The sequence below is a fragment of the Danio rerio genome, chromosome 1 (assembly GCF_049306965.1).
Source record: "Danio rerio strain Tuebingen ecotype United States chromosome 1, GRCz12tu, whole genome shotgun sequence".
Taxonomy (NCBI): domain Eukaryota; kingdom Metazoa; phylum Chordata; class Actinopteri; order Cypriniformes; family Danionidae; genus Danio; species Danio rerio.
This window is the reverse complement of record NC_133176.1, coordinates 12618113-12632785: the sequence shown is the minus strand read 5'-3', so window position 1 is coordinate 12632785 and position 14673 is coordinate 12618113. Positions and strand designations below refer to the sequence as shown.

The 14673-nt window shown below is 36.3% G+C and overlaps 1 protein-coding gene across 17 annotated transcripts in view; it reads left to right on the top strand.

Annotated features, from left to right (window-relative positions):
* Positions 1 to 14673, top strand: part of sdk1b (sidekick cell adhesion molecule 1b) — a 452496-nt gene that overhangs the window by 367919 nt on the left and 69904 nt on the right. For all 17 annotated transcript variants that reach the window (XM_073949377.1, XM_073949383.1, XM_073949375.1 and 14 more), the window contains 3 exons: positions 4636 to 4754; positions 5235 to 5385; positions 12339 to 12576. In XM_073949377.1, coding sequence (XP_073805478.1) covers positions 4636 to 4754; positions 5235 to 5385; positions 12339 to 12576 — 508 coding nt within the window. The remainder of the gene's footprint in view (positions 1 to 4635; positions 4755 to 5234; positions 5386 to 12338; positions 12577 to 14673) is intronic.

Genomic DNA, 14673 nt, shown 5'->3' with positions numbered 1-14673 from the left:
TTGGTTGGTTGGTTGATTGTTTGGTCTGTCGGTTGATCGGTTGGTTGGTTGCTTAGTTGGTTGGAAGGTCAGTAGGTTGATTGGTTGGTCAGTTGATAGCTTGGTCAGTCGATTGGTTGGTTGGTTGGTCGATCAGTTGGTCGGTAGGTTGATCAGTTGGTCAGTCGGTCAATTGGTCGGGTGCTAGGTCGGTTGATTGGTTGGTTGGTTGGTCGATTGCAAATCGTTTATAGATGTTAGTAACAGACCATAGACCTGATTGCAACCACATCCTAAGTGTAACCACATATCACTAAATGTATCGGACCCATTTAAATTCTACACAGAATGCTGTCTTTTACAACAATGGGGGCAGATTAATGACTAGATTAATTTCAGCTTTACTGATAAACTGTGACTGTTATAATCTGTCAGATGCTGCTTTATTAATCTCAACTCTGGCCAATGTTATAAACACAATGCTATTAGATATTTTAAAAGTGGGCAATTCGCTGCTTCATATGTCCACCCCTCTTCATTCTCATTTCATTGGAGACAATTGCAACACATTTTGTGTGTTTTAAGGCACTTTAAGCAACATTTAAGTGAAACAGCACAGACTAAAAGGTCAAGTTTTGGGTTTAAAGGTGGATATCATTTCTTTTAAATAAAGAAATATAAAACAATAAGCTTTAAATTAAGTTAGACATGTTCTGTGGCTGAAACAACACTGTATTTATTCAGTACATACATGTATTGAAACTGAAAAACCTGTAGCTTTTTTGTCAAATGAGTTCAGTAAATGGGTTTATTTTATGGAAAGGCTTCAGTTATTTATTTATTTATTATTTTTTAATGTGTTCTACAAATAACTGAAAGTGATACACATTTGGAGTGATACAAGTGTGAAAAAACATGATAGACATTCCATTTTGGGGTAAATCATCCATTCATACTTCCTAGCCCATCCTGATAGTGTCAAACATAAGGTTACCAAATCATAAAAGACCTCAATTACATATGGAAATGTAAAAGATCCAGCAGGCCAAAATAGTCCACGGATCACAGAGAGGCTGTAAAATGCACAATTATAGCTGTTTTTTTCTGCATAAGAAACATTATAAGTGAAATTCAGAATGGCCCCCTTTAAGTATTTTGACAGTTTATACATGGTAATGATAGGAATAGCTAACCGCATGATATTAATCACAGGTTGCTCGATGAATAAATGGAAACCGCTCTCTACAAGGTCCTAGAGAAAATGTGAGTCACGTGACTGTGACATGTTTGAAATGATAAGCAGTTTTTATTTGCAGATAATGACTGGTTACATTAGCCTGTGTTTCTTTGTAGATTTATTTGCTTCATATGGTGGACGTACTTTTAATAAGCTTATTTACTCATTGCAACCATATTAAGATCAAGGTGGTTTAAAAAAACAAATGAATCTTGCATGTCATTATTGATAATCTGCGGCAATAAGTCTTTGAGAAACAAATCACAGGAAAACAAAGCCATCAGTCCTGAGTCTGCACTGCGGGCAGCTTGGTTTCGGGTTTGCTGTTGCTTTTCACTGTCAGTCTAAAGTTTTTTTTCTATCATCTACTCTGACTGCTGAATCTAACTCTCAGTTTATTTGGAATGACACTCTGCCATAAAGCCCATACTAGGAGGAATGCTGGATGTACTGTACGCAGTGTGCGGTGCCTAGATCTACCTAGATTTGCAGTATACAACATGTGGAATCTGATAAGTCCCTGAAGCTCCAATCTCTCAGCTGTGATCTTAGCAGCTCATTTGCGGCTCATTTTGCTGATGTCATTATAGTGTCAATTCTTTTTTAAGCAAAGATTGAATAAAAAGGTGAAATGTGCTTTGACATGTTTGCTATATACTTAGATTGAATACATTTTTTAACTCCCCACTCACTTCGCAATAGTTGTGTACCAGGCCCAGATTGGCTAATCGGGAGGACAGGGAGAATTCCCGGTGGGCCGGTCCGTTTTTTGGCCGCGAGGGCCGGTATCCCTAGCTCCAGAATCTGTTGCTCTCAGCAGCCACAATTTTTAAATTTATTTATTTACTTGACCACAGCCTTTTTATTCATTATTTTACCGCAGCTCTACTCTTTATCTATTTTCTCGCTGCTCAGAAAGCAAGATGCAGCCTGCAAAGTTGATGATGATATAACTAAGATGAGTCACTGTTGATTCACTAACTGTTATGGTTCAGTGGATAGCACGTTAATTTAAGACGCCGCTGACCCGGGTTCGATCTCCGTCTAAGTAATTTATTTTTTTTCATTTTTATTGTTAAGACATATAATACTGTTAGGGTTGTTGAACATTTGAAGTTCTAAAACAGCTGTTTTCTCAAAAAAAAAGACGTGATAGTGTCATTAGAAACTGATTCGGAAATGACCTTATTTTAATATAGTCAGTCATGAACTGAGGTGGGCCGGTCTGAGGCTTGAAACTCCAGGGCTGAAAAGGAGTCCCACTCCGGCCCTGTTGTGTACAATATGCAAATTTTAAGTAAGCATAAAACACAAAGATGTAAATCAGTTGTAAGATAAAGATTAGTAATTTACACTAAAAGCAATCAATTAAGTTAAACTTTTTAGCTTATTTGATTTAGAAAATTAAAACATATTCCTTTTGTTAAAATTGATTGATTGATTCTGTTGCTGCACAGCAAGATAGTCACTGGTTCAAGCCTCAGCTTGGTAAGTTGGCATTTATGTGTCGAGTTTGCATGTTCTCCCCATGTTGGCGTGGGTTTCCTCCGGGTGCTCCGGTTTCCTCCACAAAGGGCATCCACTGTGTAAAACATTTGCTGGATAAGTTGGTGGTTCATTCCGCTGTGGTAACCCCTGATTAATAAAGGGACTAAGCTGATTGATCGATCAATTGATTGATTGATTCTTTTTTTTAAGCTACACTCTCAAAAATAAAGGTACATAAGCTTTCACTGGGGTGGTACCTTTTTAAAAAGTACTTTTTATACCTAAAAGGGTCTATAATTGAAACATAAAGGTACATATTATTACATAAAAAGTACAATAGAATACTTTTAGGTGAAAAAAAAATATATATATATATATATATCATTTGAAAAGGTGCCACCCCAGTTACAGCGTTTGCACTTTTATTTCTGACTGTAGATCAGCAGGTTCTCAATCCTGGTCTTCTTGGAGAGTTACACTGTGCATATTTTGTTTGATGCCTGCAAAGTCGAGGACTCCAGTTTGAAAGCATGTTCAATTCAAAGAGTAACATGCGGAAGGCATGCCCTATGCTAATCACATGTTCAATAGCAACATATAACCCTTCATATAATAAATGTATGTAATAATTATTATTTTATTATGTTAATAATTGTTTCATTTTATTATTATTACTTTTTTAAATAAAGTAACCTTTGAGTTCATTTCATTTGTGCAGGGGGTAGAGAGCAGTAAACACTATGTAGGGAACATGTTGTTTTAGTTCATTCTTGAAGAACTTTTCTAATGAGCTAGCCATCTAAAACAGGTGTGTTAATTTGGGTGATGTTTAGAAGGAATACAATAGGGATACTTTGGTATGCATCATGGTATATTTCCGGCAGCTAGCTCTCTGGAACTCTCACATGCAGTAAAGCAGAGCTGCGCCCTTTCAGTACCTGGATGGGAGACCACATGAGAAAGAGGTTGTTTCCGGAAGTGGCATTAGTGAGGCACTCAACCTGTGATGTGTGGGTCCTAATGCCCCAGTATAATGATGGGGACTGGTCATTAAAAATCCCAGGATGTCCTTTGTAAGAGAGTAGGGGTGTAACCCTGGCATCCTGGACAAATTTGCACACTAGCCTCTGTCCATCATGGCCTCCTAACCATCCCCGCATTATAATTGGTCTGGATGTTGTTGCGTCATCCAGTTGAATGCTGCACACTGGTGGTGGATGAGGAGATCCCCCCAAAAATGTGTAAAGTGTCCAGAAAAGCATTATGTAAATGTAAGAAATTAATTATTGTCATTATTATGTAAAGAGTCACAGAAACAAACCCCAAAACACATATTAAATTGTTCAGAATAAGTGCTTAGAGAATCCAGTCTTGTAGGATAGAATTTTATATACAAAACACCCTGTAACTGATTAATTATCATTATCATTAGTTATCATTAATTATTATTATCATTATAGTGCTACTGGTTTTTTGTCATCTCTGTAGTGTTAAAACAAAACATCAACCTACAAGAGTTCAGTCAAAGCTGGGTGAATCTGCCTTCAGCCACTACGCCCCTCGCTGCTGGAATCAGCTTCCAGAAATGATCAGATGTGCTCAAATATCAGGCACATTCAAATTGAGACTGAAAACATACTGAATGAGCACTGTGCTACGTCCGACAGATCATACTATTATGTTTTTCTTTTTCATTCTTTTATAACCTGTTTTACCTCATTTTATCTATTTTTAATAATTTTTATTGTTTGTTTTTTATGTTCTTTAATGTTCACTTTGAATTGCCACTGTTTATGAAATGTGTTATATAAATAAACTTGCCTTGCCTTGCCTTATAGGTCAAAACCATTGCTGGTCTTGTTGCGTTTTTTCATGTCCAGTAAAGTATGCAGTCCCTTCTCCATTTCAGCTCATCCTCTGTATGTCCACAGGTGGTGACTGTGGGTGAGGAGGAAAAGGAGGCAGAATGGAAGGTTTTATATGAGAGAGACAGTCCTCCAGCCTCAGACACACTGGAGATTCCCAATCTCATCCCCTTTACTCAATACAGGTCAGCCTTTCACTGAAAATCTCACGTTATCCAAATCACACCAAATGAAACATAAAGACCTTCACAAACCTGCCCAGTCTTTCAGTGTTGCTGTTTTCAGCCACTATTCTCTCTTTATAAATGTATTTGAGCCATTCATGACGGTTAATATTGATTAAGCACTCATCACACTCTTTGCTCCTGCATTTTTTTTGTTTTTACTGTGTTTCATTCTCCTCTTCTCTCTCACTCTTTCTCTCATTCGCCATTTCTCTCTCTCCCTCTCTCTCTCCTTAATTGATTTTCTCAAGGTCCTGTGGAAAGATTGTCTTCTGATTCTCAGCACACTATCTTGTCCTAAAGGGATTACAGATGATCAGAGTCTGCAAAGATCTGTTATCCTGTCCAAAATCGCCTGTCCTCCTACTACTCTAGAGCAAGATCGGGGAATTAAAAATGTTGTTTTCGTTCTCGTTCTCTCCTCTTTTATATGGCTTCTAGGTTCAGAATGAAGCAGGTGAACATTGTTGGTTCGAGCCCCTTTAGTGAGTCCTCCCGATTGATGCAGACCCTGCAGTCCAGTCCAGATGTGGCCCCGACTGAGCTTGTCGTGTTTTCAGCCAGTGAAACCAGCCTGAGGATTCGCTGGGAGGTTAGAAAGACATACACACACAATCTGCAAACATTTACACTTAAGTTCACAGCTAATGTAGATTTTCTGCAGGTAAATGTGATTCTGGGTTATGGACTGTACTTGTATTCAGTAAGGAGATTTCTAAAGAATAAGGACTAGAGGAATGTCTGCTAAAATGTTTTAGTAATAGATCAAAGTTCTTGGTGTTTCACTGTACCATTGATTAAAGTGAAGTTTATTTATAAACAAACTTCGAGAGGATCGTGTACTTATGATTGCTTGCAGCCGGTCCCGCATTATTCAATTTATAATTATTTACCAATCAGATGATTCCTAAGCCACTATAAATACCCTAAGTTCCATATAACAGCCATCTTCGTTCTGAAGAATCCCCCCTTCCACCCCTACTCCTCCTCTTTTCCTAGATGGGTGGCATGGTGGCCCAGTGATTAGCACTGTTGCCTCACAGCTAGACTGTCACTGGTTCAAGTCCTTAACAAGATCTAGCTGAGCTTAAACTTCCCTCTCACCTTTCAAACAAGAGGGAACCCTGAGCTCGAGGATCTTATGAGCTCAGAGCTCTCACCTGGGACAGCATGCCAAATAAGCTAATCAATCATCAGCTAAGCGTGAACTCTTGAATATATCTAGCTGTAGTTAGCAGAAGAGCACAAGGTTTCTATTAAACTTTTAAAAATATAATCTAATTGAGAGCTTTTTATTTTAAGCGAAGTTTCACAAACTTATTTCGAAACTAATCCCTGCATCTAACCTATCCTCCTCTTTTTCTCTTTTACAAGAGGAAGTTTTTGAGAACTACCTGATCTTGTACCCCCTTACATGCTCATTGACCAGGTGGGAGCCCTGGGCTCAATTACCTCCGAACTTAGGGTTCTCTTCCGTGACAACATGCCAAACCTTCTATTATTATCAAGCAATATCTAAATGTGAACTCTTGAAATCAACATTATATTGCTTTATTTTAATTGAAATGCACATTGCTACACTGTAAAACCTAAAAAGTTAAGGTAACTCAAACTGTTTAAGGAAACTAATTGCAACAAATCATTTAAGTTCAAAAACTAATCCTAAGGAGTACTGTGAACTTAATCCATTTGAATTAACAAAGCAGTTTAAGCACAGTAAAACCCGATAACTGAAGAGAACTCAAACCTACTGAGTACTGTAAAACCCAATAAGTTACGGCAACTCAAACCATTTGAGGAAACCGATTGCTACAAGCCATTAGAGTAAAAAAAACTAATCTGAGTACCGTGAACTTACTCCATTTGAGTTGAAGTAATGAGGTATTTAATTAATTCATTACCTTCAACACTGAGTTCAAAACTCTTTTCAAATGAGTAGAATTAACTTTCAGTCAATTTTGAGTCAGTACTGTACACTCATTTCATTTGATAAAGTTAACTGTTGGGTTTTACAGTGTACATATATCACAATAACATTTTACAGTATACTTTACAGTAAGGTTTCATTTGTTAAGTAAAGAATCATATACATATAGCTAGTTGTTATTGCAGAATAAAGCCAGACAGGCTAGTGCAGGGATGGGCAAACTTGATCCTCGAGGGCCGGTGTCATGTAATAGCCATGTAATAGCAATGTCTAATAAATTACAACATGAGCAAGCTTTTCATGACTTTTGGTCATCTAAATTAAAACTACTGTGCCTTAAGGTTAAAAAACAAAACAAAACAAGAAACATTTTTTTTTAATCATTTACTATTTTTGCAATAATTTACGATAAATAGCAATTACTATTATAAACTATTGTTAATTAAATATTGTATTGAAATATTTCTTATTATACAATTCTTAATATTTTATTATACCACATCATTCTCCCTAATATATGGCATTTTTAAAACCTAGGAGCTTTAAAAAGTTTTCTCGTCTCCATGATTTGCACTGAACATTATCATAAAAAGTAGATCGCTCGTAAACATACAGCAATTTATGCACTCTCAAACATGTGCAGAGATGCACGCAAATATGATCTGTTGCTCTTCTCTGCACACTCTTTATAGTGGAGGTATATACTGGAAGAGGTTTGACAGCTTATTTTTCCTGTCTGTTTTTCTGCTATCACGAGCCATAGTGTCTGTCAGTATCAGATATAATTGCTGTTATTTTCTCCTTCACTTCTCCTTTTTTCCCCTCTCACCTTTTCAGAGCCTGAAGAGCGATCGAAGAATTTGAGTTGTAGAGGCATATAACATGAAAGCTGTCATTTCATGAGACAGGACTCCATTTAATCTAAAAAACAGCTTTTGGAAAGTCTCCACTGGTCATAGCAACACATTTGTGGGGAGCCGCTGCTGAAAAAAATGACCCTCAGGACATAATAGTGCTTAATGCAGTACTTCTGAAGTGTTGAAAACGAAAACAGAGACCTCTAACCCTTTTTTATGGATAGTAATTTATTATGCTCTTGCTAAAACTTCCATGTTGCTGCCATTGACGAGAAGGTTATGCTTTTATAGCTCTTCTGTCGCTTACCGAGCAACCAAAGTTTCTTCGGTTTTAATGTCTTTAATGAGGAGAATATGTAAGATGAGTTTTATGAGCAGTTGCTGTGGAAATGCGCTGAGCCTTAGAAGTATTTTAGAAGAAAGACTTGCTTTTTTCAGCATATAAACCCAGCCACTCATTATTCAGTTTAATCAAATTTAAATTGAACCAAAGAAAAAAAATGGCACATTTTGACTCATCATCAGGATCCCTTGGCATCACTTTTAAACCGAACAAGTGCCCTTTTTTGATATCTTTACCCTTATTCTAGCAGATATTAATATATTACTGCATGAGAATTTTCTCTTTGAAATTAATTTACTATGTGGAAGGGGGCTTTAGAAGTGGTTGAACGTGGACAAAATCTTAAAGGCATGGTTCATGTAAAAATAAAAATCTTGTCATTGTTTACTTACCCTATACACTTGCTCTCTGTTCTCAGAACACAAAAGAAGATACAGTATATTGTATAAATCTGGAAACCAAACAGTCAATAGTCCCCATTGACTTTTATAGTAGGACTGGTAACCAAATAGTCAATAGTCCCTGTTAACTTCTTTAGTAATACGGGTTACTAAACAGTCAATAGTCCCCATTGACTTCCAAACTAGGACTAGTAACCAAACAGTCAACAGTCCCCATTGACTTCTATAATAGGACTGGAAGCCAAACAGTCGATACTTTTATTGACTTTCACAGTAGGACTGGTAGCCAAACAGTTGATAGCCTCTTTTGATTTCTATAGTATGACTGGTTACTAAACAGTCAATAGTCCCCATTGACTTCTATAGTAGGACTGGTAACCAAACAGTTGATAGTCCTCATTGACTTCCACAGTAAGACAGGTAAATAAACAGCTGATAGTTCTTGTTGACTTCCTCGTTAGGACTGTTAACTTAACAGTCAAAAGTCCCCTTTGACTTTTATAGTAGGACTGGTAACTAAACAGTCTATAGTCCCCAGTGACGATTGACGTGTATGGTAGGATGGTTACTAAACATGCAATAGTCCCCATTAACTTCCGCAGTAGGACTGGTAACCAAACAGTTGGTAGTCCCCATTGACATCTATAGTAGGACTGGTAACCAAAAACTTGATAGTACCCATTGGCTTCAATAGTAGGACTGACAACCAACCAGTCAATGGCCCCCATTGACTTCCACAGTATAACTTGTTACTAAACATTCAATGGTTCCCATTGACTTCCACAATAGGACGGGTAGCCAAAAAGTTGATTGGCCCCATTGACTTTTACAGTAGGACTTGTAACTAGTCGAATGTACCAATTGACTTCTGTTTTTTTAAGCATTCAATGTTCCCCGCTGACTTCTATATTAGGACTGGTAATTAAACAGTTGATAGTGCTTCCACAGTAAGACGGGTAGCCAAACAATCAACAATTCCCATTGACTTCCATGGTAGGACTGGTTACTAAGCATGCAATAGTCCCTAATTGACTTCCACAATAGAACTGGAAACCAAACAGTTGATTGTTCCCATTGACTTCTGTGATAGGACTGGTAACCAAATAGTTAATTGGCCCCATTGACTTTTACAGTAGGACTAGTAACCAAACAGTAGATAATACTCATTGACTTCTATAGAAGGACTGGTAACGAAACAGTTGATACTCTTCATTGACTTCCATAGCAGGGCTGGTAACCAAACTGTAGATAGTACCCATTGACTTCTATAGTAGGACTGGTAACCAAACAGTTGATAGTACCCACTGACTTCCTAAATAGGACTGGTAACCAAACCGTTGATGGTCCCCATTTTCTTCCATAGTAGGACTTTGGAACCACTATGGAGTTCCATTGTAGAACTTTGAATATACAATAAAGCAATTTTCTTTTTCTAATTAAATGAATGAGATTTCATGTTTAATGGTTGAGCTTTGAATGTTTAATTTCACATCATATATCTAAACGCGATGCTACAAAAGAAGATGATCAGTTTATTGTGGAGAATATAAAACCTGAAACACCGAGTTGGCCTGTGCCTATGAAGTCACCTGCATCAGCATTCACTGAAATGCCAAAAGCATTTTAATTGAAACGCTTCAAACAGTCAACGTACTAAAGCTGTGAACATCATAAGATTTCAAGTGTGCATTAAAGTACTAGGCGAGCAACCATGTGCGAACTGTTGGCATGGGATGCTGGAAAACGTCTCTGAGCTGTTTGCCAATGCGTAACTCACAGCTGAAGCAGACGGGGGACTGAGCCGCATTACAGCCAATTTCAAATGTCATTTAATTTATGTTTATGAGAAGATTAAGGAACTTCCTTTCTGTTTGCTGCACACAATTTGACGCTTGTGAAGGTTTTCATTCATCCAGATCATCATAGAATTTAGCCATTGGGATGAGCTGAGAAACAGTCATTTCCGTTGAGTAAGATTAACATGCAGAAAATTAGTTTGACTATTCCAGCACTTAAATTTCTGAACAATAACAATGATAAAAAAAAGTTTTCAGTGCTTTTCGCAAGTTTAGGACAAAACTTTAGTAAGAATAAACCTTTTCTATTTATTTATTTATTTTTAGAAGTTCATTCTGCTTACCAGAAATTCTAATATTCTGATTGTATTCTGATTGATACACCTAATACGAGTAGTGGTAAGAGTAAAAAGACAATTACTTGCCCAAAAATGTAGTTTAAGTAGAGTAAAAGTAACTTTTGTAAATATTACTCAAAGCATGAGTAAAAAGTAGCCCTTTCAAAAGTAGTAGTGAGTATTATGCTGTAAAAGCTGATGCATTTACATTTAATTCGTGGATGTGTGTAAACGTAACATTCTGTAGTGCATTTAGTTATCGCCCAGCAGGCACACAATGTTATAAGATATTCATATTAGGTTAGATTTAAGTTGTGTTGTTATGTTCACAAAATTCAACGTCTAGCCAGCGTCTAAGGACATTATTATTTTATGACCAATAACAACATCAAAGGACGTTGATATTTGGTTGATTTTAGGTTGATTTTAGGTTGTGTTAGAAAGTGACCAAAATCCAACGTCAAACCAACATCTTAAACCAACGTCATTTTGACGTCAAATACTGACATTTATTGATCATGTATGGCAACCAAAATCCTGATAGATATCATAGTAGTAACGTCCACACATTGTCAGGCTATAACATCATTAGACATTGATATTTGGTTGATTTTAGGTTTGAGATTAATGTCAGCCTGATGTGGGGTTCTGTTGTCAACACGATTTTCATTTCCAAACAAAATGCAATGTCCACACGACATGGGTTACAACGTCAATCTGACATCATGTTGACGTCTTGTGCCTGCTGGGTGTTTAAAGATTTTGGACATCTTTTTGGACACTTTAAATGCTTCCAAAGTTTGCTCCAATTATAACTTGCCCATGTCTTGAAGTAGTTCATTATGATGCAATTGACCTTATTTGTGTAATTTGATTGGTCATGAATCACAGGACTGATATTTCTATTCCCTATAGACAGGAAAAAATAAAGAAGGGACCGCAGGTTGAAGGAAAGTAGCGGATTAAAAGTACAGATACTGCACTAAAATGATTATTGTGAAAAGCAACATACAAATTAAATTAAATTAAATTAAATTAAATTAAATTAAATTAAATTAAATTAAATTAAATTACATTTTCACCATGATTATTTACAGGATTTATAAGAAATTATTCTCACATGCTGATTTAATGCACATTTAATAATTAAAAATGTATAGTTTAAATGTACATGTGGCTCCCCCATAACGGTTCATACTTTTGTGAATGCATAATCATGTCAATCAATGCTAGGAAAAATAAATTGTCTAAAAAAAATGTCTGAAACTTGCAGTTCTAGAGCACCGAAAGACATCTTAAGTATTCACAAAACACGTTTCTTGTAAAATAGGTGTTTATATCTGCATGTTGCGTAAACAATAGAAAAATTAGACACATAATTTGTATAGTTTGAGCGTTAGAAACCTCCAAAATAGTCTCTAAATGTCCCTCAAAACACTAAAAACACATACAATTTATTAAAAAAATAACATGTAATCTAAATACATTCATAAATTTGATTCACTGAAGCATGTTCTGTCAAACTTCTACCGAAAAAGATGACCACCCCCCTCCCCCCAATCTTGAATGTATAATTTGCACCCTGCTTATTATTATCAATGTTGATAACAGTTGTGCTGTTCAGTATTTTGTGGTAACTGATACACTTTTTGGGTATTATCTGATCAATAAAAAGTTTTATAAGAACAGCGCTTATTTGAAAACTCTATTTGCTTGTCATTTTATAAATGTCTTTATATCAAGCTTACTAAATTAAAGTTACACATTTTTAAAGAATAAATAAGAGTATATCTAATCCGATATAATTGCATGTTACAATTCAATCAGTTGAATTAGTTTGTCAGTTTCTTCTGTCTCAATGTTTTTCTCTTCGTCTTTTGTAGCCACTTCCAGAGGCGGCTTATAACGGGAATCCTGAAAGTGTGGGTTATCGTGTTCGAGCACAGCGAGCGGATGGGTTTGGGCAGCCCCGTATGGAGACTGTTTCTGATCGCTTATCCTGTGAGGTGACAGTAGAGGGACTGGAAGAGTGGACGGACTATGAGCTGAGCATTCAGGCCTTCAACAGTATCGGGCCTGGACCCTGGAGCAGTCATGTACTGGGCAAAACCAAAGAGTCAGGTGACACACATTACAACTACTTTCCAGAGACTCAATTTACATCTGTCATTAAGATGCATTTTTAAAAATCCAATCAAAAGTATGTGACACTAAATACAGCTTTAAATTAAGTCTAAAACATTTTGAGGTGTTCATAAATGCCTAACACAAAATTGCAGTGTATTGATAGAGCACTAATCAGCCATTTTTTATATGCTGCCCAGGGAACAGTTGAGGGTTTGCTCACTTACTATACATTCAATATGCATGCCGGTACAGAGACTCATAACTGCAACCTTTAAGTCATAACTCAAATTATACAGTTAAAGTCAAAATTATTAGCCCCCCTGTGAATTTTTTTTTTTTTTTTCACAGTATGTCTGATAATATTTTTTCTTCTGGAGAAAGTCTTATTTGTTTTATTTCGGCTAGAATAAAAGCAGTTTTAAATTTTTTAAAAGCCATTTTAAGGTCAAAATTATTAGCCTTTTTGAGCTAATTTTTTTTCGACTGTCTACAGAACCATCGTTATACAATAACTTGCCTAATTACCCAAACCTGCCTAGTTAACCTAATTAACCTAGTTAAGCCTTTAAATGTCACTTTGAGCTGTAGAAGTGTCTTATAAAAATATCTAGACAAATATTATGTATTGTCATCATGGCAAAGATAAAATAAATCAGTTATTAGAAATGAGTTATTAAAACTGTTATGTTTAAAAATGTGTTGAAAAATCTTCTCTCCGTTACACAGAAGTTAGGGAAAAAACTTAACAGGGGGATAATAATTCAGGGGACTTTTTTCAATATTACCGTAGGCGAATGACTCAATAGAACTATATTTCTGAGAAAAGTTTGCTTAGGCGAATGAAGCAAACAGGAGGTATCGGGAACTACAATTCCCATCAGCCTAGGCGTGAACATCATCCTTTGCAGTCTGTTGTCACTACAGATCCAGTAATGCGGAAATGGAGTGTGTTGCTAGTAGCGGGGTAGAAAAAGAGCTGGAAATGATCGAACCTAAAGCGGGTTTTAAATCAGATGTGTGGAAGCATTTCGGTTTCTTTCTAATGCTAATTTGTATTTCATTGATATGTTCAGTGCTAAGGTAAATAAACACTTTTGGCACTTTTTTTGAGTCTTTTCATTAGTTTTGTTTTTCCTGTAAATTATTCAATAAATACCGTACCGTGCCATTCATACCGAGGTATTATCGTACCGTGAAATTCTGATACCGTTACATCCCTAATTATAAGTGATTAATTCAGCCAGAAACAATCATTCGCATTATTTTAAACCTTTCTTTCAAATTTCTTTTTCTTTTTAGATCATAAAAAATATGAAAATATCTATTGAAGATTGCTGGTAGCCAACTGAAACTGCCAAAAAAGTATTCTTATATGCAATTTGTACGCAACTTAATATTAAAAAAATCAAAGTCCAGCGTGTAATAAATCATTTGTTGAATCAAAATATGGGTTTCTAAAGCTAAATGTCAAATGTAATAGATTTAAGAGACTGTATTTAGTTAGATTAAAGTTTAAACATGTTTGAACTCTTGTTAATAGCATGTGGAAACTGTAATGCATCTCAGCTGACCACTTGTGATCAGATCAGTAAAAGTGCACATTAGCGCCAGGTCCAAACAGGAACTTTGCACAGCAATCAGAATAAAAGATCAATCAAGTTTGATGCAAAGTTTAATGTCATTTTATCCTCCATCTGAGGAAAAGAAAGAAAACTGAACTGCTGTTTTGCAAGTAACCAAATGGGTTATGTTAATTTAAGCATCATTATGTTGATGCATTATGGTCACATTTCCATTTTAATTGTTTTGCATGTTACATTTTTTATTTTATGTCAGTTGATTTTTATTAATCCCACAAGTTGCTGTGTTGCTTAGCAACTCAAAAACAAGTTTCGCCAGCGTCCCGGTAGCCGATTTTTAGTCGTAAGCTTCATTTGCATAGTTAGTGGATACTCCGATAGAGTTTGTGCCCGAGGCTTCGTCTCTCAGAGGGTGGATGATAGCAGCTCCAGTGGCTCCCTGCTGAGGAAATGATCCTGACGACCCTTACACGGCATCTAGAAAGTAGGAAATTGTCAGAGGCAGCTGCTG